General features: G+C 44.9%; 1 protein-coding gene across 1 annotated transcript in view; it reads right to left on the reverse strand.

Annotated features, from left to right (window-relative positions):
- Positions 1-7,595: 7,595 nt before the first annotated feature.
- spag9a (sperm associated antigen 9a) overlaps positions 7,596-22,782 on the reverse strand; it is a 60,913-nt gene continuing 45,726 nt past the window's right edge. Inside the window, 14 exon segments of the mRNA XM_065010395.1 lie at positions 7,596-10,637; positions 10,712-10,855; positions 11,018-11,194; positions 16,250-16,294; positions 17,102-17,215; positions 17,922-18,093; positions 18,604-18,752; positions 19,128-19,195; positions 20,779-20,859; positions 21,103-21,219; positions 21,372-21,561; positions 21,855-21,920; positions 21,923-22,063; positions 22,306-22,498. Of these exon segments, the coding sequence (XP_064866467.1) occupies positions 10,519-10,637; positions 10,712-10,855; positions 11,018-11,194; positions 16,250-16,294; positions 17,102-17,215; positions 17,922-18,093; positions 18,604-18,752; positions 19,128-19,195; positions 20,779-20,859; positions 21,103-21,219; positions 21,372-21,561; positions 21,855-21,920; positions 21,923-22,063; positions 22,306-22,498 (1,776 nt within the window). The 3' untranslated portion in view covers positions 7,596-10,518.

The following is a 22,782-nucleotide window of genomic DNA, read 5'->3' on the forward strand; positions in this document are numbered from 1 at the left end:
AGCTGCTTCCTGTGCTTGGCCCTCCTATGTTGAACATAATAAACGGTTCTCTATCCTCCGGATGTGTACCAAACTCACTAAAAGTGGCAGTAATAAAGCCTCTCTTGAAAAAGCCAAACCTTGACCCAGAAAATATAAAAAACTATCGGCCTATATCGAATCTTCCATTCCTGTCAACATTTTTAGAAAAGGCTGTTGCGCAGCAACATACTGCCTTCCTGAAGACAAACAATGTATACGAAATGCTTCAGTCTGGTTTTAGACCCCATCATAGCACTGAGACGGCACTTGTGAAGGTGGTAAATTACATTTTAATGGCATCGGACCGAGGCTCTGCATCTGTCCTCGTGCTCCTAGACCTTAGTGCTGCTTTTGATACCATCGATCACCACATTCTTTTGGAGAGATTGGAAACCCAAACTGGTCTACACGGACAAGTTCTGGCCTGGTTTAGATCTTATCTGTCGGAAAGATATCAGTTTGTCTCTGTGAATGGTTTGTCCTCTGACAAATCAACTGTACATTTCGGTGTTCCTCAAGGTTCCGTTTTAGGACCACTTTTGTTTTCACTATATATTTTACCTCTTGGGGATGTTATTCGAAAACATAATGTTAACTTTCACTGCTATGCGGATGACACACAGCTGTACATTTCAATGAAACATGGTGAAGCCCCAAAATTGCCCTTGCTAGAAGCATGTGTTTCAGACATAAGGAAGTGGATGGCTGCAAACTTTCTACTTTTAAACTCGGACAAAACAGAGATGCTTGTTCTAGGTCCCAAGAAACAAAGAGATCTTCTGTTGAATCTGACAATTAATCTTAATGGTTGTACAGTCGTCTCAAATAAAACTGTGAAGGACCTCGGCGTTACTCTGGACCCTGATCTCTCTTTTGAAGAACATATCAAGACTATTTCAAGGACAGCTTTTTTCCATCTACGTAACATTGCAAAAATCTGAAACTTTCTGTCCAAAAATGATGCAGAAAAATTCAGCCATGCTTTTGTCACTTCTAGGTTAAACTACTGCAATGCTCTACTTTCCGGCTACCCGGATAAAACACTAAATAAACTTCAGTTGGTGCTAAATACGGCTGCTAGAATCCTGACTAGAACCAAAAAAATTATCATATTACTCCAGTGCTAGCTTCTCTACACTGGCTTCCTGTCAAAGCAAGGGCTGATTTCAAGGTTTTACTGCTAACCTACAAAGCATTACATGGGCTTGCTCCTACCTATCTCTCTGATTTGGTCCTGCCGTACATACCTACACGTACGCTACGGTCACAAGACGCAGGCCTCCTAATTGTCCCTAGAATTTCTAAGCAAACATCTGGAGGCAGGGCTTTCTCCTATAGAGCTCCATTTTTATGGAACGGTCTGCCTACCCATGTCAGAGACGCAAACTCGGTCTCAACCTTTAAGTCTTTACTGAAGACTCATCTCTTCAGTGGGTCATATGATTGAGTGTAGTCTGGCCCAGGAGTGGGAAGGTGAACGGAAAGGCTCTGGAGCAACGAACCGCCCTTGCTGTCTCTGCCTGGCCGGTTCCCCTCTTTCCACTGGGATTCTCTGCCTCTAACCCTATTACAGGGGCTGAGTCACTGGCTTACTGGGGCTCTCTCATGCCGTCCCTGGAAGGGGTGCGTCACCTGAGTGGGTTGATTCACTGATGTGGTCATCCTGTCTGGGTTGGCGCCCCCCCTTGGGTGGTGCCATGGCGGAGATCTTTGTGGGCTATACTCAGCCTTGTCTCAGGATGGTAAGTTGGTGGTTGAAGATATCCCTCTAGTGGTGTGGGGGCTGTGCTTTGGCAAAGTGGGTGGGGTTATATCTTTCCTGTTTGGCCCTGTCCGGGGGTGTCCTCAGATGGGGCCACAGTGTCTCCTGACCCCTCCTGTCTCAGCCTCCAGTATTTATGCTGCAGTAGTTTATGTGTCGGGGGGCTAGGGTCAGTTTGTTATATCTGGAGTACTTCTCCTGTCCTATTCGGTGTCCTGTGTGAATCTAAGTGTGCGTTCTCTAATTCTCTCCTTCTCTCTTTCTTTCTCTCTCTCGGAGGACCTGAGCCCTAGGACCATGCCCCAGGACTACCTGACATGATGACTCCTTGCTGTCCCCAGTCCACCTGGCCGTGCTGCTGCTCCAGTTTAAACTGTTCTGCCTTATTATTATTCGACCATGCTGGTCATTTATGAACATTTGAACATCTTGGCCATGTTCTGTTATAATCTCCACCCTGCACAGCCAGAAGAGGACTGGCCACCCCACATAGCCTGGTTCCTCTCTAGGTTTCTTCCTAGGTTTTGGCCTTTCTAGGGAGTTTTTCCTAGCCACCATGCTTCTACACCTCCATTGCTTGCTGTTTGGGTTTTAGGCTGGGTTTCTGTACAGCACTTTGAGATATCAGCTGATGTACGAAGGGCTATATAAATACATTTTATTTTATTTGAATTTGATTTGAAATACCATTGGCTAGATGTGCCAAGCTTATAAAGACATATCCCAAGAGACTTGCAGTTGTAATTGGTGCAAAGGGTGGCACTACAAATTATAGACTTTTGGGGGGAGGGGGTGAATAGTTATGCACGCTCAAGTTTAGTTTTTTTGTCTTATTTCATGTTTGTTTCACAATAAAAAATATGTTGAATCTTCAAAGTCATAGGCATGTTGTGTAAATCAAATGATACAACCCCCCCAAAATATATTTTAATTCCAGTTTGTAACGCAACAAAATAGGAAAAATGCCAAGGAGTGTGAATACTTTCGCATGCCACTGTAGATAGACAGGTGCCTTTCCAAATCATGTCCAATCAATTGAATTTACCACAGGTTGACTACAATCAAGTGTAGAAACATCTTAAGATTCATCAATGGAAACAGGATGCACCTGAGCTCAATTTCGAGTCTCATAGCAAAGGGTCTGAATACTTATGTAATAAGGTTGTTTTTTTTTCTAAAAAAATCTTAAAACCTGTTTTCACTTCATGGGTTATTGTGTTTAGATTGATGAGGAACATTTTGAATTGAATCTATTTTATAATAAGGCTGTAATTTAGGCGGTCTGAATACTTTTACGAATGCACTGTAATACTGTAGTTTTTACTGTAGTATTCTCCAGTATACTACAACATGCTATAGTAAGTATTACCCATGATTGAGGGATACTACAGTGTGTAGTATAGTATCCTATAGTATACTACAGTTTAGAATTCTGTAGTAAGTACTGTGGTATTCTATAGTAAACTGTAGTATTTTTTCATGTGGGCTACTCACTCTCACATATTCCCAATCCAACGCCCTCACATCCCTTTTATCCCCACACACGCAGGTCTCCTACACTCTCATGCTCATCACCTATTCAATAACACTTACTCCCTCCTTCACATACTCACTAAACCACTCTCTCACTAACTCACCTATTCACGTCTTCATTCACCCACTCTCTAGTGTATAACCCCCTAGTCCTGTCTTCTGCTTCACTCACCTCCTCATACTCTCCTAGCTATCACACTCCCTAGGGCACATGAGAAACACTGCTTAGAGATAGGATAAAAAGATAGAGGGAATAGTCTGAGACAGAGAGTTGGAGAGAGAGACAGAGAGAGGGAGTAAGAGAGAGTTATAGAGATAGCAACAGAGAGAGGGAAATACGGAGAGAGAGAGCGATAGAGTGAGAGATGGAGAGAGGGAGAGAGAGAGAGGGCGGAGTGAGAGAGATAGAGAGTAGTGAGAGAGAAAAAGAGAGAGAGAGAGAGAGAGAGATGGCGAGAGAGAGAAAGAGAGAGAGAGAGACGGAGAAAGAGAAAGAGTGAAAGAGACGGAGAGAGAAGGAGTAAGAGAGACAGATGGAGAGAGGAGTGAGAGAAAAAGAGAGACAGAGAGAGATGGAGAGAGAGAAAGATACAACCTATATTTATGTTGATTTATTTTCCCTTTCGCACTTGAACTATTTGCACATTACAACACTGTATATATACATAATATGACATTTGAAATGTCTTTATTCTTTTGTAAGTGTAATGTTTACTGTTAATGTTTTATTGTTTATGTCACTTTTATTTATTATCTATTTCACTTGGTTTGGCAATGTAAACATACGTTTCCCTTCCTAATAAAGCCTTTAAATTGAAAGAGAGAGACGAAGAGAGAGAGAGGGAAACACAGTTCCATGTTCTCTTGCTCAGAAAACATGAAAAAGTGGGCCACAGAACAACACCCCCAATGCAAACACCTAGACAGATAGATAGGACTGACAGGACTGTGCATTAAACCCAGCATAAATATAGAAGGAACCAGTCTCTCTCCACTGCACCCATATGGACATGACCTCCCTCACTCACGGAGCACATGGTGTTACGCTGAATACCATCCCCCTTTCAACCCCTCAGTGCTTCTGTCACACTCTACAAATAACTCACACAGGGTCTCCAGACACAGCCACACCCCCTAGCATTGTTTATATGCTCTCACAACTTCTCATTGGTCAATACAGAGATGTCAATCATTGTTTACCTGCTCTCGTGACCATTTATTGATCGATATGGACTTGTCAATCATGTCCAAGCCCCGCCCAGTCCTGTGTTTTCTGTTTATTTGTGTGCTTTGTGTGTGCCTCCTGACAGTGCTGTAATGTGCTGTACTGTGCTGCGCTGGCTAGGAAAATGCTTACTGCAGCCGTGACTGTGAAATACTGCACGCTTCCACGGGCGGACAAGGGCACACACTCCTCATTCAGGGGCTTTAAATCACACAGCACTGGAGGAGGTACACACACACACACACACACACACACACACACACACACACACACACACACACACACACAACATAAACACGTGAGTACACACACTCCTCATTCAGGGGCTTTAAATCACACAGCACTGGAGGAGGTACACACACACACACATACACCCACACAACATAAACACGTGAGTACACACACTCCTCATTCAGGGGCATTAAATCACACAGCACTGGAGGAGGTACACAAACACAACATAAACACGTGAGTGCACACACGAGCACGTACGCATGCACACATCCCCACTGCAGAATAGGTGAGAGGGTGATTTTTATGGTCCTGTTGTCCTCCTGTCCCCGTTAATGGTCAGCCCCTCCCTGCACCTGAACATCCTGTACACAGAAACACTTAGAGTGAGGGTCAGTAATTGAAGAGAGGGAATCAGTCTCTGCTGGACTGAACTGGACATGGGTGTCCATGAATTCCTCTATGGGGGCAGAGTTCAATACATGGTTGTATGTGTGTGTTTTGTGTCTGGTCAGGCTCTGTGGAGTAGACACAGTGTTAAATGTCTGGCAGGACACATGAGCATCTTTACACACATTAACAATAGCTGTGGCTGAACAGTTTGTGGGGAGACAAAGGTGGGAGACATTTTGTGCATGTGCTCACACAGAATTACGTAGGCATGCTTGCACACACAGGCTGCTGTACATACACAGGAAGTTCTCTCTCTCTCCTCTTCTCCTTCCTGTCATCTGCCCAGCCTCTCCCCTTTCCTATCTCTTTAAAATCTTCCCCTCACCCAATCTATTCTCCTATTCCATCTCCCCCTCTCATTTTCTCATCTACCCTCTCTCCTCCCCCTCTCCCACCATCTCTCTCTTTCTCTGACCTGGCTATTTGCCCTGTGACACTCCCCTCTCTGGCAGCAGGGCCAAGTCCCTCTTCTGTCACTACATATCATCACCCTCTCTCTTCTCCCTTGTCTCTCACTTTTCACCCCTCCCACCCTCATCTGACTCCCTCATCCTTAGGGCTCAGTCAGGGTGAGAGATAGAGTTATGCTGGTTTCGAGGCAGGGTTAGACAGACAGATGGGATGGATGGTTGGACTAGAAAAAGGCACAGGCACCAGAGCCTCATCCCACCCTCTGTCTGAGACCACTAGACAGACAGGAAGAGAGAGACAGAGATAAATGGAAAACACAGAGAGAACAGCTGGTCTGGTAATGTAATACTGTAGCCGAGTCTAACTCCATGTACTGGGAGATAGGGTAGGATAGACTGGGCTAGTCTGGGAGATAGGGGAGGATAGACTGGGCTAGTCTGGGAGAGGGGAGGATAGACTGGGCTAGTCTGGGAGATAGGGGAGGATAGACTGGGCTAGTCTGGGAGATAGGGGAGGATAGACTGGGCTAGTCTGGGAGATAGGGGAGGATAGACTGGGCTAGTCTGGGAGATAGGGGAGGATAGACTGGGCTAGTCTGGGAGATAGGGGAGGATAGACTGGGCTAGTCTGGGAGATAGGGGAGGATAGACTTGGCTAGACTGGGAGATAGGGGAGGATAGACTGGGCTAGTCTGGGAGATATGGTAGGATAGACTGGGTTAGTCTGGGAGATATGGTAGGATAGACTGGGTTAGTCTACCCCTTGAGTGCTGTAACGACAGCCTACCACAGAGCACCATATTACCTAGTACACAGGATCTCTTTCTCTATCTCTGTATCTCTGCATGTCCCACCGGAACAGTCTCTTTTTCTCTCTTGCCTCCCCCCATCTCCCTCTGTGTAACGTGTGTGGGAGACGATCCGTGAGATCCACCTGATAACCAAGTATACCGTTACCCTGCTGCTGCTGTGGAGTCATCACCTGGAGAGCAGTTGGACCTACAGGCAGGAGAAGAAGGAGAGGAAGGAGAGGGAGGGAAAGGGGTGAGGGGGTGGAACACAAAAACACAGATGTATCTACATAAACACTAGCTATAGCTGGCATGCCAGAGGTGTTCTGACTGTGTACTATAACTGTCTCTCTCTTCATAAACAGCATTAAAACGATGCAGACCAGGCTATTGAACGTCATAGGTGTTTTTCTAACAGAGTACCATCATCCCTCTGAGGCTGAACGAATGGCAACAATAGCAGTAGCTCGCTTGGCTACATAACAGACTCAGAATCCCCTCTCTGGTTATGCGTGACATCAGACACCCAAGCACGTCAGCATGCGTGTACATATGTCCGTAGGATAGACTGGGCACAGCCCCTGCATGGCTTATGAGAGGAGTTGGGTGGAGCAGGAGGTGGGGTAAAATTACATCACAATACAATTTCATGGAAGTCGTTTTTAAGGTGCTGTAGCCCTTGACTGTGTGCAGAATAAGGTTGCCCCCTACTGGCAGAGAATGGGACATGCATGGCTCTAAACTCTAAAAATGTTAATGCTACATTGAATGCTGCTAATGGGTTTCTGCCACTCATCTATCCATTTTTACTCCACTTTTTACAACACATTTGTCTCATTGAGATAAAAGTGAGAATGTATTGTTTTTACATGTAACTTCTGTATTTGAAATAGGTTATCACTAGGTTTAAGGTCACATTATAATTCATAATATATTAATGGAAATGGGGATACCTAGTCAATTGTACAACTGAATGTCTTGAACTGAAATGTGTCTTCTGCATTTAACCCCTCTGAATCAGATATGTAGTATTTCTGTGTGATGTTATGCTTCCTGGCTGTCACCTGTGGAAGGCATTGACGCACAATTGCTATGTTAACTTGACTTATAAATGTCAATCAAACAATCAATCAATGAATCAATCAGCTGAATCAATAAATCAAGCGTCATGAATTCCCCATGAAATTGAGTTTAATAGATTGTTAAAAATAAGGCTATGATGCTGTTTTAGCAAACATTTACCAGGAGAAACCACAGTTATGGCCATACGGCTTTAGGGGCCCAGAGAAAGGCCTGGTACATACTACAGACCATCCTCTGGAGATACACGTATGCACACACACAGGCACGCACGCACACACACACACACCCACACACTCAAATGCAAGCCACACACACATGGAGACATCTACCCACCCAAAACGGTGGCAGTTAACAGGGATTTGAACCAAACAATACTTAGCAGTGTTCTTTAAAAAAAACATGCATAGCTTGGTACCATGAATGTGTAGTTGTCCTGATCAGTCCACAGACGTTACAGGACTGTTTAGCGTTGATCATTGTGTATTTTCCATTTTCTATTGACCATGGTTTCATTTTATGGCACCATTATTACTGATCACTTTGAATATTCTCCTATTATGTTTATTCATGTAGAAAGTTACATTCTGAACCACCGATGCTCAATAAGAAAAATAAATACTGGAATGGCTACAACACGATGTGAACGTTATTTCTTCTGAATTGGAAAATAAATAGGCCGAGGCCTAACCAATCCCAACCCAGTTTTTTTTCCTTCAAATATATAAAAATGAAACACTTGTCTATTGGTTTTTCTGCTTTCGGGTAACAGACACCATCAAAATACAGATTCATTTATAGAAGTGTCTCACAGACAACAAGTACAAAGAGCACAAAATCAAAAGTAAAAAAAGTTATTTGAATGCATTTGTAAAAACACAAAAACAAATGAAACACAAAGCAAACTTAGTTCTGTGTGGACAATGCTTTTTAAGGTGCAACGTCAACACTTACGTTCATTAATCAATTCCCTGTGAAATATACCATTTTTCAGAGATGAAACCTTCAAAAATATATATTCATCATCAAATCATTGCTATTATGACTTTACTTAAAACCCCCAGAGAAGATGCAAATGGATAATGTTAGATACGAATGACATTTAATATTCTTTTCATACTTCATTTTTTTCCCTTTGGTAACTGGTTACACCTTGACAGAAATAAATAGTCTGTCACACCCTTTTCCCCTAAAATAGTTAGCACATTTTTAGTATAAGTGAACATTACCACGGACGGGTGTTCTACTTCAAGCGGCCTACATTATGTTTAAAAGTGCCAGGGAGATTTAGCATGAGGGAAGACCCTAAATTGCAGCAGGAGCACATTTCCCCAAAATGGCAGAACAGAGAGTTTGGCCCAAAATGGCAGAGCAAGCAGACCTTTGGACGGAGATACAGTACAAGACTTCCCCATGCAGGCTGATACTAACTTCGACACCGTTACAATACTTCAAAATAGATCTTTTCTCCCCGATTACTTCAAGAAAGTGAGGAAATAAGAAAGGCTTTTTAAAGTATTGGAACAGGGCCCTACATTACATCTCACAGTCCGTTCTACACACAGAGGTGCCCAAACATTGCTCACATTACCAACACCACAAAGGTAGCAAAAATAAATCTGTTTTGTTCAAAGGTTACGATCTAAAATGCTCGGCACGGTAAAGGCGACAGTGAACCCACACACATACAGTCCCATATCATAACTTTACAACATCAGATATCAATTCAGTGCAAAACCCCTTAACCATTCCCTTTTGTCTTCTGTTTCTAAACATACAATACTGATGTTCCCTTATTCAATGTCATCTTAAATCAATATAATGCAGTTCCTCATCTTTGTTGACTGTACTGTTATTTTAATGATTTGTTCATCCTGTGCCATTGTTGTATGTGCAGTAAATATCATATAAGATGTTTGCCTCACAGGAAAATGACGTTATTTGATTCTTATTGAACTATAGGAAGTACGTAGCACCGACACATGATGGTACAGTACATATGTAATAACCTGGCATAATAAGTCTGTCCCTTTAGAGTAACTGTCCAGTGTTTCCACATTTCAATGAAATATGACCTATAATTAATGACAATATGAGTGAAATAGTTTTCCTAGTTTTAAAAATTTAAGTATGTAAAAAATAAATAAAAGCTGCTTTTCTATGGAATGGTGTGGACTTACCCCAACAACAGAATGGTGTGGACTTACCCCAACAACAGAATGGTGTGGACTTACCCCAACAACAGAATGGTGTGGACTTACCCCAACAACAGAATGGTGTGGACTTACCCCAACAACAGAATGGTGTGGACTTACCCCAACAACAGAATGGTGTGGACTTACCCCAACAACAGAATGGTGTGGACTTACCCCAACAACAGAATGGTGTGGTCTTACCCCAACAACAGAATGGTGTGGGCATATACCGGTCATAAAAAATATTTATGTGAATAGACCGCTGATTGGCCAGCAACATCATCCTCAGGAGGATGACATCATCCTCAATGAAATAGCAAGCATTTTTGAAACGGTCCGTTTGAGATACAAGTTTGAGGAGGGGATTTAACGTGTCAACAATATTATTTGAGTATGAGTTAGTTAACAGAATACAAACTTCTAACAGTGAGATTTTCACTGGACAGTTACTTTAAAACACGGAGCTGCCTTTATACCGCAGTCGACTTCTAGAATGTGCTGCAGATATCTGGAGCAAGTGAAAACAACGGTTTGAAAAGGGCCCGGTGAAGTGCACTGCACTTAAAATGAGTGCACTTATCTATCCCATGTGCACTTATCAGGAGTTGACTTCACTGCTTCACTTTAACCTTGCCTGGCAAACATTAGGCCCCAAATTCATGGATACATTTAAAACAGACACTAAAAAGAATCCTTAGCAACAATGTAGTCATCCACAGAAGTAATAATAATATCAATAATAACAACTTAAAACCTAAGGGAGGGGCATGCGGGGTGGTTGTGCGACCAAGTAGTGATGTGGCAGTCTGTGATTGGCTCACTCCTGGCAGGAAGTGACTTGCCAGACGATGATGTGGCTGCGTTCTGGTTTGGCGGGGGTGGCCTGCTTCATGGTGGGTTCCGATAGGCTGCCATCCACCTCTCCTACATCATCACCTGTTGAGGAGAGATACGTCATATAATGTCATACACACACACACACACACACACATACACACACACACACTCACCCATTCTGAAGTCGATGTAGCCTTCTCCTCCACTCATGACCAGGAAGGTTTTGGCAGGTTCAGAGGTCGCCATGTCAGACGACTCAGAGGCGGGGTCATCCGACCCAGAATCCCCTCCGGGTCCGGGGGACGGGATCACCTGACCTGGAACAGGAAGTTAAGTATTGAGCACTTCCTCGGTCAAGTTCAGGAAGAAAACTGAATGAAACAGGTAGGAAGGGACTGCCTGCGCAGAATAATTGTAATTTTCTGTTGCAAAATGTTTCTCGTTGCACACCCTAATGATCACTACCCCTTGCTGCTTACCTGGGACGGCTGCAAAGAACTTGACTGCATCTCTGTGTCCGTGGAAACACAGCTGTGCCTGTGCCATGGAACAGTAGGGCACGTAGCTGCCTGGCAAAGTGCTCTCTGTGCCCTCCTCACTGAACACCCGCACGGCACCGCCAGGGCGATTTGGCACTGCCCCCGCTGTCTTGTTGGCTACAACGTCACAACAACAACAAGACAACTATAGAGTTAAAAACAAAACCTATAGAGTAATGATGTCAGGAAAAACTCCTGGCCTTAAATTAAGAATCTCTTAACTGTAATGTTTTGTGAAGTGAATCCATTTAGCTAGTTATCCATCCATAGCAAGCGGCAGACTGCAAAGCCTCCATTATAAACTGGATGTTCGATCCCTGAATGCTGATTGACTGACAGCCATGGTATATCAGATCGTATACCACGAGTATGACATTTTTAAAAATTTGTACTGCTCTAATTACGTTGGTAACCAGTTTATAATAGCAAAAAGGCACCTTGGGTGTTTGTGGTATAAGTCCAATATACCACGGCTAAGGGCTGTGCCTAAGAACAGCAAGGCCATCCTGAAAACACATACAGTAGACCCAAAGCCAAGGCCATCCTGAAAACACATACAGTAGACCCAAAGCCAAGGCCATCCTGAAAACACATACAGTAGACCCAAAGCCAAGGCCATCCTGAAAACACATACAGTAGACCCAAAGCCAACGCCATCCTGAAAACACATACAGTAGACCCAAAGCCAAGGCCATCCTGAAAACACATACAGTAGACCCAAAGCCAAGGCCATCCTGAAAACACATACAGTAGACCCAAAGCCAAGGCCATCCTGAAAACACATACAGTAGACCCAAAGCCAAGGCCATCCTGAAAACACATACAGTAGACCCAAAGCCAAGGCCATCCTGAAAACACATACAGTAGACCCAAAGCCAAGGTCACGCTGTAAACATGCTACACATGGAAAGGAAGGAGTCATTATGAAATGAATGAATGGAGTGAAACATTTAGAAACAATACAGACAAGTTCAAACTAAAAGACATCAACAGAGCGACAATGACTGTGACTGACCTGTACAGACAATGACTGTGACTGACCTGTACAGACAATGACTGTGACTGACCTGTACAGACAATGACTGTGACTGACCTGTACAGACAATGACTGTGACTGACCTGTACAGACAATGACTGTGACTGACCTGTACAGACAATGACTGTGACTGACTGACCTGTACAGACAATGACTGTGACTGACCTGTACAGACAATGACTGTGACTGACCTGTACAGACAATGACTGTGACTGACCTGTACAGACAATGACTGTGACTGACAGACAATGACTGTGACTGACCTGTACAGACAATGACTGTGACTGACCTGTACAGACAATGACTGTGACTGACCTGTACAGACAATGACTGTGACTGACCTGTACAGACAATGACTGTGACTGACCTGTACAGACAATGACTGTGACTGACCTGTACAGACAATGACTGTGACTGACCTGTACAGACAATGACTGTGACTGACCTGTACAGACAATGACTGTGACTGACCTGTACAGACAATGACTGTGACTGACCTGTACAGACAATGACTGTGACTGACCTGTACAGACAATGACTGTGACTGACCTGTACAGACAATGACTGTGACTGACCTGTACAGACAATGACTGTGACTGACCTGTACCTGACAATGACTGTGACAGACAATGACTGTGACTGACCTGTACAGACAATGACTGTGACTGACCTGTACAGACAATGACTGTGACTGACCTGTACAGACAATGACTGTGACTGACCTGTACAGACAATGACTGTGACTGACCTGCACAGACAATGACTGTGACTGACCTGTACAGACAATGACACTGACCTGTACAGACAATGACTGTGACTGACCTGTACAGACAATGACTGGGACCTGACCAATGACAACCTGACTGACAATGACTGACCTGTACAGACAATGACTGTGACTGACCTGTACAGACAATGACTAGACTGACCTGTACAGACAATGACTGTGACTGACCTGTACAGACAATGACTGTGACTGACCTGTACAGACAATGACTGTGACTGACCTGACAGACAATGACTGTGACTGACCTGTACAGACAATGACTGTGACTGACCTGTACAGACAATGACTGTGACTGACCTGTACAGACAATGACTGTGACTGACCTGACAGACAATGACTGTGACTGACCTGTACAGACAATGACTGTGACTGACCTGTACAGACAATGACTGTGACTGACCTGTACAGACAATGACTAGGACTGAGAACAGACAATGACTGTGACTGACCTGACAGACAATGACTGTGACAATGACTGTGAAACAGACAATGACAGGGTGACTGACCTGACAGACAATGACTGTGACTGGATCAGAAACAACAATGACTGTGACTGACCTGACAGACAATGACTGTGACCCTGTACAGACAATGACTGTGACTGACAGAAACAGACAATGACTGTGACTGACCTGTAGACAATGACTGGATCAGAAACAGACAATGACTGTGACTGACCTGTACAGACAATGACTGTGACCCTGTACAGACAATGACTGGACTCAGACAGACAATGACTGTGACTGACCTGTACAGACAATGACTGTGACTGACCTGCACAGACAATGACTGTGACTGACCTGTACAGACCCATGACTGGACTGACCTGTACAACAATGACTGGACTGACCTGTAGACCCATGACTGGACAGAAACAGACAATGACTGTGACTGACCTGAGACAATGACTGGATCAGAAACAACACTGGACTGACCTGTAGACAATGACTAGGACTGACCTGACAGACAATGACTGTGAGACCCTGTACAGAGACTGTGACCTGTACTAGGACTCAGAAACAACAATGAAGCAGGGGGAGACCAGAGACCCACTACTAGAAGCAGAAACAACAAGCAGGGAGAGACCAGAGACCCACTACTAGGATCAGAAACAACAGGCAGGGAGAGACCAGAGACCCACTACTAGGATCAGAAACAACAAGCAGGGAGAGACCAGAGACCCACTACTAGGATCAGAAACAACAGGCAGGGAGAGACCAGAGACCCACTACTAGGATCAGAAACAACAGAGACCCACTACTAGGATCAGAAACAACAAGCAGGGAGAGACCAGAGACCCACTACTAGGATCAGAAACAACAAGCAGGGAGAGACCAGAGACCCACTACTAGGATCAGAAACAACAAGCAGGGAGAGACCAGAGACCCACTACTAGGATCAGAAACAACAAGCAGGGAGAGACCAGAGACCCACTACTAGGATCAGAAACAACAAGCAGGGAGAGACCAGAGACCCACTACTAGGATCAGAAACAACAAGCAGGGAGAGACCAGAGACCCACTACTAGGATCAGAAACAACAAGCAGGGAGAGACCAGAGACCCACTACTAGGATCAGAAACAACAAGCAGGGAGAGACCAGAGACCCACTACTAGGATCAGAAACAACAAGCAGGGAGAGACCAGAGACCCACTACTAGGATCAGAAACAACAAGCAGGGAGAGACCAGAGACCCACTACTAGGATCAGAAACAACAAGCAGGGAGAGACCAGAGACCCACTACTAGGATCAGAAACAACAAGCAGGGAGAGACCAGAGACCCACTACTAGGATCAGAAACAACAAGCAGGGAGAGACCAGAGACCCACTACTAGGATCAGAAACAACAAGCAGGGAGAGACCAGAGACCCACTACTAGGATCAGAAACAACAAGCAGGGAGAGACCAGAGACCCACTACTAGGATCAGAAACAACAGGCAGGGAGAGACCAGAGACCCACTACTAGGATCAGAAACAACAAGCAGGGAGAGACCAGAGACCCACTACTAGGATCAGAAACAACAAGCAGGGAGAGACCAGAGACCCACTACTAGGATCAGAAACAACAAGCAGGGAGAGACCAGAGACCCACTACTAGGATCAGAAACAACAAGCAGGGAGAGACCAGAGACCCACTACTAGGATCAGAAACAACAAGCAGGGAGAGACCAGAGACCCACTACTAGGATCAGAAACAACAGGCAGGGAGAGACCAGAGACCCACTACTAGGATCAGAAACAACAGGGAGGGAGAGACCAGAGACCCACTACTAGGATCAGAAACAACAAGCAGGGAGAGACCAGAGACCCACTACTAGGATCAGAAACAACAAGCAGGGAGAGACCAGAGACCCACTACTAGGATCAGAAACAACAAGCAGGGAGAGACCAGAGACCCACTACTAGGATCAGAAACAACAAGCAGGGAGAGACCAGAGACCCACTACTAGGATCAGAAACAACAGGCAGGGAGAGACCAGAGACCCACTACTAGGATCAGAAACAACAAGCAGGGAGAGACCAGAGACCCACTTCTAGGATCAGAAACAACAGGCAGGGAAAGACCAGAGACCCACTACTAGGATCAGAAACAACAGGCAGGGAGAGACCAGAGACCCACTACTAGGATCAGAAACAACAGGCAGGGAGAGACCAGAGACCCACTACTAGGATCAGAAACAACAAGCAGGGAGAGACCAGAGACCCACTTTCTAGGATCAGAAACAACAGGCAGGGAAAGACCAGAGACCCACTACTAGGATCAGAAACAACAGGCAGGGAGAGACCAGAGACCCACTACTAGGATCAGAAACAACAGGGAGGGAGAGACCAGAGACCCACTACTAGGATCAGAAACAACAGGCAGGGAGAGACCAGAGACCCATTTCTAGGATCAGAAACAACAGGCAGGGAGAAACCAGAGACCCACTTCTAGGATCAGAAACAACAGGCAGGGAGAGACCAGAGACCCACTACTAGGATCAGAAACAACAGGCAGGGAGAGACCAGAGACCCACTACTAGGATCAGAAACAACAGGGAGGGAGAGACCAGAGACCCACTACTAGGATCAGAAACAACAGGCAGGTAGAGACCAGAGACCCACTTCTAGGATCAGAAACAACAGGCAGGGAGAGACCAGAGACCCACTACTAGGATCAGAAACAACAGGGAGGGAGAGACCAGAACTGACCAAAGAGCACAAACCAGGACTAGGACTAGGAATAGAAATAGAAGCACTAGAGATAGAAAGGGCAAGACAGCAGGAAAGAGGGATAGAGGGACAGAGGGAGTGAAACAGAGTAGTAAAGAAAGTCTGGTTAAGCTTGTTGTGTGATGGAGACTCACCCCTGAGGCCCCTCAGTAAGACTCCATGCTGAGGAGGACCTATAGCTTCAGTGAAAGAGGGAGGAGAGGATGAGGGATATATGGGGCAGCGGAGGAGTAGAGAGTCTATGAATACTCACGCTCTCCTTTACAGACAGCTAATTGGAGCTGTTTCATTCACTGTATGAGTGTTAATTAAGCAGGTTGGTATTTATTGGGATGACTCATGTACTGAGGCAGCTCAGCAGGATAGCCACTAGCTGGCACAGCCACAGACATTAAACCCTAACTGTAACCACACTGCTAACCTTATGCCTAACCTTAAATTAAGACCAAAAGCTCATTTCTGATAATGTCTTTGTACAATATAGTCAATTTTGACTTTGCAGCTGGCCCATCAAGTGGAAATCGCTCAATAAACATCAACCTGCGTGAATGAATGGGCCAAGTTAAAGTAGATAAACCTTTTCACCATCCAACAACTTTATACGAATGAATGGGCCAAGTTAAAGTAGATAAACCTTTTCACCATCCAACAACTTTATACGAATGAATGGGCCAAGTTAAAGTAGATAAACCTTTTCACCATCCAACAACTTTATACAAATGAATGGGCCAAGTTACAGTAGATAAACCTTTTCACCATCGAACAACTTTATACGAATGAATGGGCCAAGTTAAAGTAGATAAACCTTTTCACCATCCAACAACTTTATACAGTGGCTTGAAAAATATTTTTTGATCGTTACGTTGTTATAAAACATGGTCTTATGAGGGACGTGAACATTTTCAAGGGGCAATGAACAATGATTGAGGGAAGGTGAGGAGAGGAGGCCATCTTAGATGACTGAGATGTAGCTGGTATGGACGTACCTTCTGACAGCGGGATGGAGATGATGACACCATTTCCTGTTCCGACCCACAGACGGCTACAGGATATCATGAGGGCTGTGATCCTGACGAAGGAGAAGCCCAGTTTACCCGTACCTAGAGAAGGGGAGAGAAGAGAGGACAGGGTCATAACACTGCTTAAACTCATGCTAAATTGGCAGTGTTACAGGGTAACAATGTACACTGAGTGTACAAAACACTTCCCATGACAGACTGACCAGGTGAATCCAGGTGAAATCTATGATCCATTATTCATGTTAAATCCACTTCAATCAGCATAGACGAAGTGGAAGAGACAGTTTAAAGAAGGATTTTTAAGCCTTGAGACAATTGAGACATGGATTGTGTTTATGTGCCATTCAGAGGGTGAATGGGCAAGACAAAATATATAAGCATGGTACTGTTTTGATGATGTGTTTGATGTGTTTTTCGATTTCATTTGCATTGATGTCAGAGTGGTTAGAGGGACAATAGAGCCCTGAGTACCGGGCCATTAGCGACCTGACGGTCATTAGCGAGTTGGGTGCTACTGTACCAACGCATGTCCAGAGTGCATGAGAGAAGATTACTGTGAATCAACGGTCATGTGGAATTTGACTGAGGTCATGACTCATGACGCCGGTGTGGTGGTAATACTGTAACCGCAACAGTCCTAAGCACAATTATTCACGTATTCCCCATGCATTCTATTGAAACAAAGTCATTTTTCATCTATCATCCTAAAACACCTCTGCTTTGTCAATGTCAATACTTCATGCCAATAAAGTTGTATTGATTTAAACAGTGAGTCAATGTACAGTACCCAGCATCTTGGAGACGTAGGGCTCTATGTCGACGTCCTGGAGGTGCTGGTAGGTGTGGGCGTGGAACAGTCTGAGGGTGGAGTCCAGGCGGATGGATACCCAGATCCCATCTCCCACCCAGGCCAGCTGACGCACCTGACTCTCCTTCCGGGGGTGGGCGTCAAACAACTTCTACACAGGAGGAAATAGAGAAGGTAGCATTATAACCATGTTAATCCACACTATATCACTATCAGATATTGCACAGACATCATGGGCCGATATACAGTGTATATTCTATTTGATTGTGGTTGTACTGTTGAGAGAATACACAAGTGTTAGATCACAAGAAACACAAGACAATGAGATCTCATAGGACAAAGTGGGCTGGAGTTATTCTAACCTATGTGGAATAAGTCACCAAAGGGCCTTTATCAATTTCATGGATGAAAGACTTAAAAGTAGAACTACGACAATTAGAACAACAAAACATCTTCAAACCAAAAGGGAGATTATACAATAACTTTAGTGTCATTTTGTGAAACTTCCTTTTGGGAATTTTGGAAAAGACTTCTAACAGCTGTGGGGAAAGTCATAAGGATTCCCATTTATCTAGCACTTTTCTGAAACACAAATCGCTTTACACTGTCCCCCCTTCTACCATCAGAAGGTTTCCAGTATAAACCACGTCAGATGATGTACCTCTATCCTCATGGCCTTGGGTTGGATGACGTAGATCTTGTTCCTGTAGCCACACCACACCTTGTCATGCACCACTGTCATACAGCGGATGGAGTGGTGCGGCCGGCCCAGGTCTAGTAGGTGGTAGTTGGTCAGATCCCACTGTCCCTCTGCATAGGGAGAAACACACACAAGTGATATGCTTGTGACACAAAATGGCTGCCAAGCCGTTTTTACTCCAGGGAGCATCACAATAAAGATTAACGTTTATTAGAGTCTGGTCCTGGAGGCAGAACTGTGTGATTTCCGCTAGATAGGCCAGCTGTAAAGTCACAATTGTCTATATTGTAAAAATTCATATAAACACACATTTGCTTTTGGGTCTTAATTTAAGGTTAGGGTTAGGCATTAGGGTTAGCAGTGTGGTTACGGTTATGGTTAGGTTTAAATTAATTTTGTATTACTTTGTGGCTGGGCCAGCTAGAAGATTCATTACAAAAACACTAACCTGCATCACAATATGGCTTGAATCAATGCATCCTTACCCAGGCCTCTGTGGAATATAGCCAACGTGCCATCAGCCAAGGCAACCAGGACTCTTCCTCTCACATGCCTGCAGACAGAGAGCACACATAGACCTGTCTGGTGAGATATACATGGCCTGAATACTCAGTACAAGACCTGTCTGGTGAGATATACATGGCCTGAATACTCAGTACAAGACATGTCTGGTGAGATATACATGGCCTGAATACTCACTACAAGACCTGTCTGGTGAGATATACATGGCCTGAATACTCACTACAAGACCTGTCTGGTGAGATATACATGGCCTGAATACTCACTGTCTGGTGAGATATACAAGACCACTGTCTGGTGAGATATACATGGCCTGAATACTCACTACAAGACCTGTCTGGTGAGATATACATGGCCTGAATACTCACTACAAGACCTGTCTGGTGAGATATACATGGCCTGAATACTCACTACAAGACCTGTCTGGTGAGATATACATGGCCTGAATACTCACTACAAGACATGTCTGGTGAGATATACATGGCCTGAATACTCACTACAAGACCTGTCTGGTGAGATATACATGGCCTGAATACTCACTACAAGACATGTCTGGTGAGATATACATGGCCTGAATACTCAGTACAAGACCTGTCTGGTGAGATATACATGGCCTGAATACTCAGTACAAGTACTGTCTGGTGAGATATACATGGCCTGAATACTCACTACAAGACATGTCTGGTGAGATATACATGGCCTGAATACTCAGTACAAGTACTGTCTGTCTCTCTTTGGGAACCTTTGTGTGTGAAATAATCAATAAATCATATCAATCATGTACAGTATCAGTCAAAAGTTTGGACACACCTACTCATTCTTTAATTTGACTATTTTCTACGTAGAATAATAGTTAAGACATCAAAACTAACTAAACAGTCGCAACAAACACCAAGCACTATGATGAAATGGCTCTTATGAGGACCGCCACAGGAAAGGAAGACCCAGAGTTACCTCTGCTGCAGAGGATAAGTTCATTATAGTAAAATGACTATGTGAATTGGCCGAATTGCTGCAAAGAAACCACTACTCAAAGACACCAATAACAAGAAGAGACTTGTTTGAGCCAAGAAACAAGCGCCAAGGACATTAGACCGGTGAAAATCTGTCCTTTGGTCTGATGAGTCCAAATTTCAGATTTTTGGTTCCAACCGCTGTGTTTTTGTGAGACGCAGAATAGGTGAACGGATGATCACCACGTGTGTAGTTCCCACCGTGAAGCATGGAGGAGGAGGTGTGATGGTGTGGGGTTGCTTTGCTGGTGACAATGTCAGTGATTTTTTAAGAATTCAAGGCACACTTAACCAGCATGGCTACCACAGCATTCTGCAGCGATACACCATCCCATCTGGTTTGTTCTTAGTGGGACTATCATTTGTTTTTCAGCAGGACAATGATCCTAAACACACCTCCAGACTGTGTAAGGGCTACTTGACCAAGAAGGAGAGTGATGGAGTGCTGCATCAGATGACCTGGCTTACACAATCACCTGACCTCAACCCAATTGAGATGGTTTCAGATGAGTTGGACTGCAGTGAAGGAAAAGCAGCCAACAAGTGCTCAGCATATGTGGGTTCTCCTTCAAGACTGTTGGAAAAGAGTCCTCAGAGTACTCACACTATGTTGAGGATGGAGTCCTTTAGCTTGATGGCGTGGAGACACTTCCTCCACCGAGCCACAGATGAGTGCACATACAAACTAGAGAGGGAGGAGACAAGAGAGGAGACAAAGATTAAAAAACACAATCCTCAAATAAATGGTGATGATTTTCTAAAGATAATTATATGGATCAGGGTGCATAAACAAAAATTAACAGAGAAATTACAAAAAATGTATAATGCATTTTTCTTTTCTTGACCAAAGAGATTCTACTATATATTCCATACTCATTTATTTCTGTGTGGCCCTAGTGGCCCCTGGTGACCACACCCTTGTCCTCACCATCCGTTCTGGGCCCCCAGCCACATGGTGGGCAGGGCGCTGCTCATCCTCTGGACGTCCTCCCCAGCAGGGAGCATGTCGTCGGGAAGAGACGCCTCACCCACCCCCTCCTGGTCCCTGGGAGACAGAGAGAAAGAACAGGGCTGGTGAGCTTTAGTGTATCAAACACACATGAATCACTCATGTATAAAACCCAGTGCCTTAAACAAGGGATCAGAGTTCTCCCTGGTCAGGTCACTACTAACTAGTACTAGGTCAGACAGTCTCACCTCTGTGTGTCTGCAGTGGAGGACTCATGGTGACCGGCTCCCAGAGGGTCTGTGAACACATGTTCTGTGTAGATGCCTGGCTGACTGACGACCAGCCCCTGGCTCTCCTCCCCCTCCTCTGTAGCCTCTGTGGCCTCTTCCGCCGTGGGGACCCCATCCTCTGCAGGACTGGGCTCTCTGGACAGATCCACTGTTGGGTGGAGGTAGGGGGAATATGTAGAGAGAAAATATTACAGTAAGTATGCATTAGATACAAAAGGATCATTCAGGGTGGAACCCAGGGAATACCCCAGTTTTAATGTGTGTGAAAGTGTGAAAATGCCAACACTAAAACCCCTCATTCAACTACTCCTGGTTGAATGAAATGGTATAGTTCTGGGCAGGAACAAATGCCTTCAAACCCTATATCTCTCCAGGACTATTGATGGAGGTGACCACTGCTATAATGTCCTGAACCGCGGCCAGTTCCTGTGTCTGTGTTACCTGAGCTGTGCTGGGCCGGGAGGTCATTGAGCCCTGCCCCGGCCATCTGGAGGACGGCGGTGGTCCTTCCGTTGCCAAGGCGCCGTCGCTGCCCGCGGAGCCCAGACTGGCCACGCTGCCTGTCAATGACACGCCATCAACTGGCCCGGACTCCAGGTCCTGGGGTACAGGTAGCTCCTCCCCTGCAGGGTAGTCTGTCTCCAACACACCTGAGAAACAGAAGTGAGCACACACACACACACACACACACACACACACACACACACACAGTAGCGTTTTATTCATTCCATTCAGACATTACAATGACCCCTTCATCTGATTGAAACACCAGCCAACACTGACATATACAGACCCATCTTGAGACATTATCAGGAATTTTAATACTATAAATTCCTCATAAACTGTACACAAACATACACACACAAACTACACACAAACATCACACACACACCTGGTATGCTGGCGATGCAGAGGACGTGTGAGTTGCAGGCGTAGAAGCTGTCCAGCAGGTCAGAGGGCTGGTTGGCCTCTAGCACCATGACTTTAGTAGAGGAGTGGGTACTGGTACAGATCCACACCCTGCAGGACATCTCATCCTGCAGGCGCAACTCCTTCTCCTTCTCCTGGTCACCTTTCTCCTGCTCCTGAAGCAAGGACAGGACAGGCTGATCATGAGCAAGGACAGGACAGGCTGATCATGAGCAAGGACAGGACAGGCTGATCATGAGCAAGGACAGGATAGACTGATCATGAGCAAGGACAGGACAGACTGATCATGAGCAAGGACAGGACAGACTGATCATGAGCAAGGACTGGACAGACTGATCATGAGCAAGGACAGGACAGACTGATCATGAGCAAGGACAGGACAGACTGATCATGAGCAAGGAGATGACAGACTGATCATGAGCAAGGACAGGACAGACTG

The sequence above is a fragment of the Oncorhynchus nerka genome, linkage group LG26, assembly GCF_034236695.1.
Source record: "Oncorhynchus nerka isolate Pitt River linkage group LG26, Oner_Uvic_2.0, whole genome shotgun sequence".
NCBI lineage: Eukaryota > Metazoa > Chordata > Actinopteri > Salmoniformes > Salmonidae > Oncorhynchus > Oncorhynchus nerka.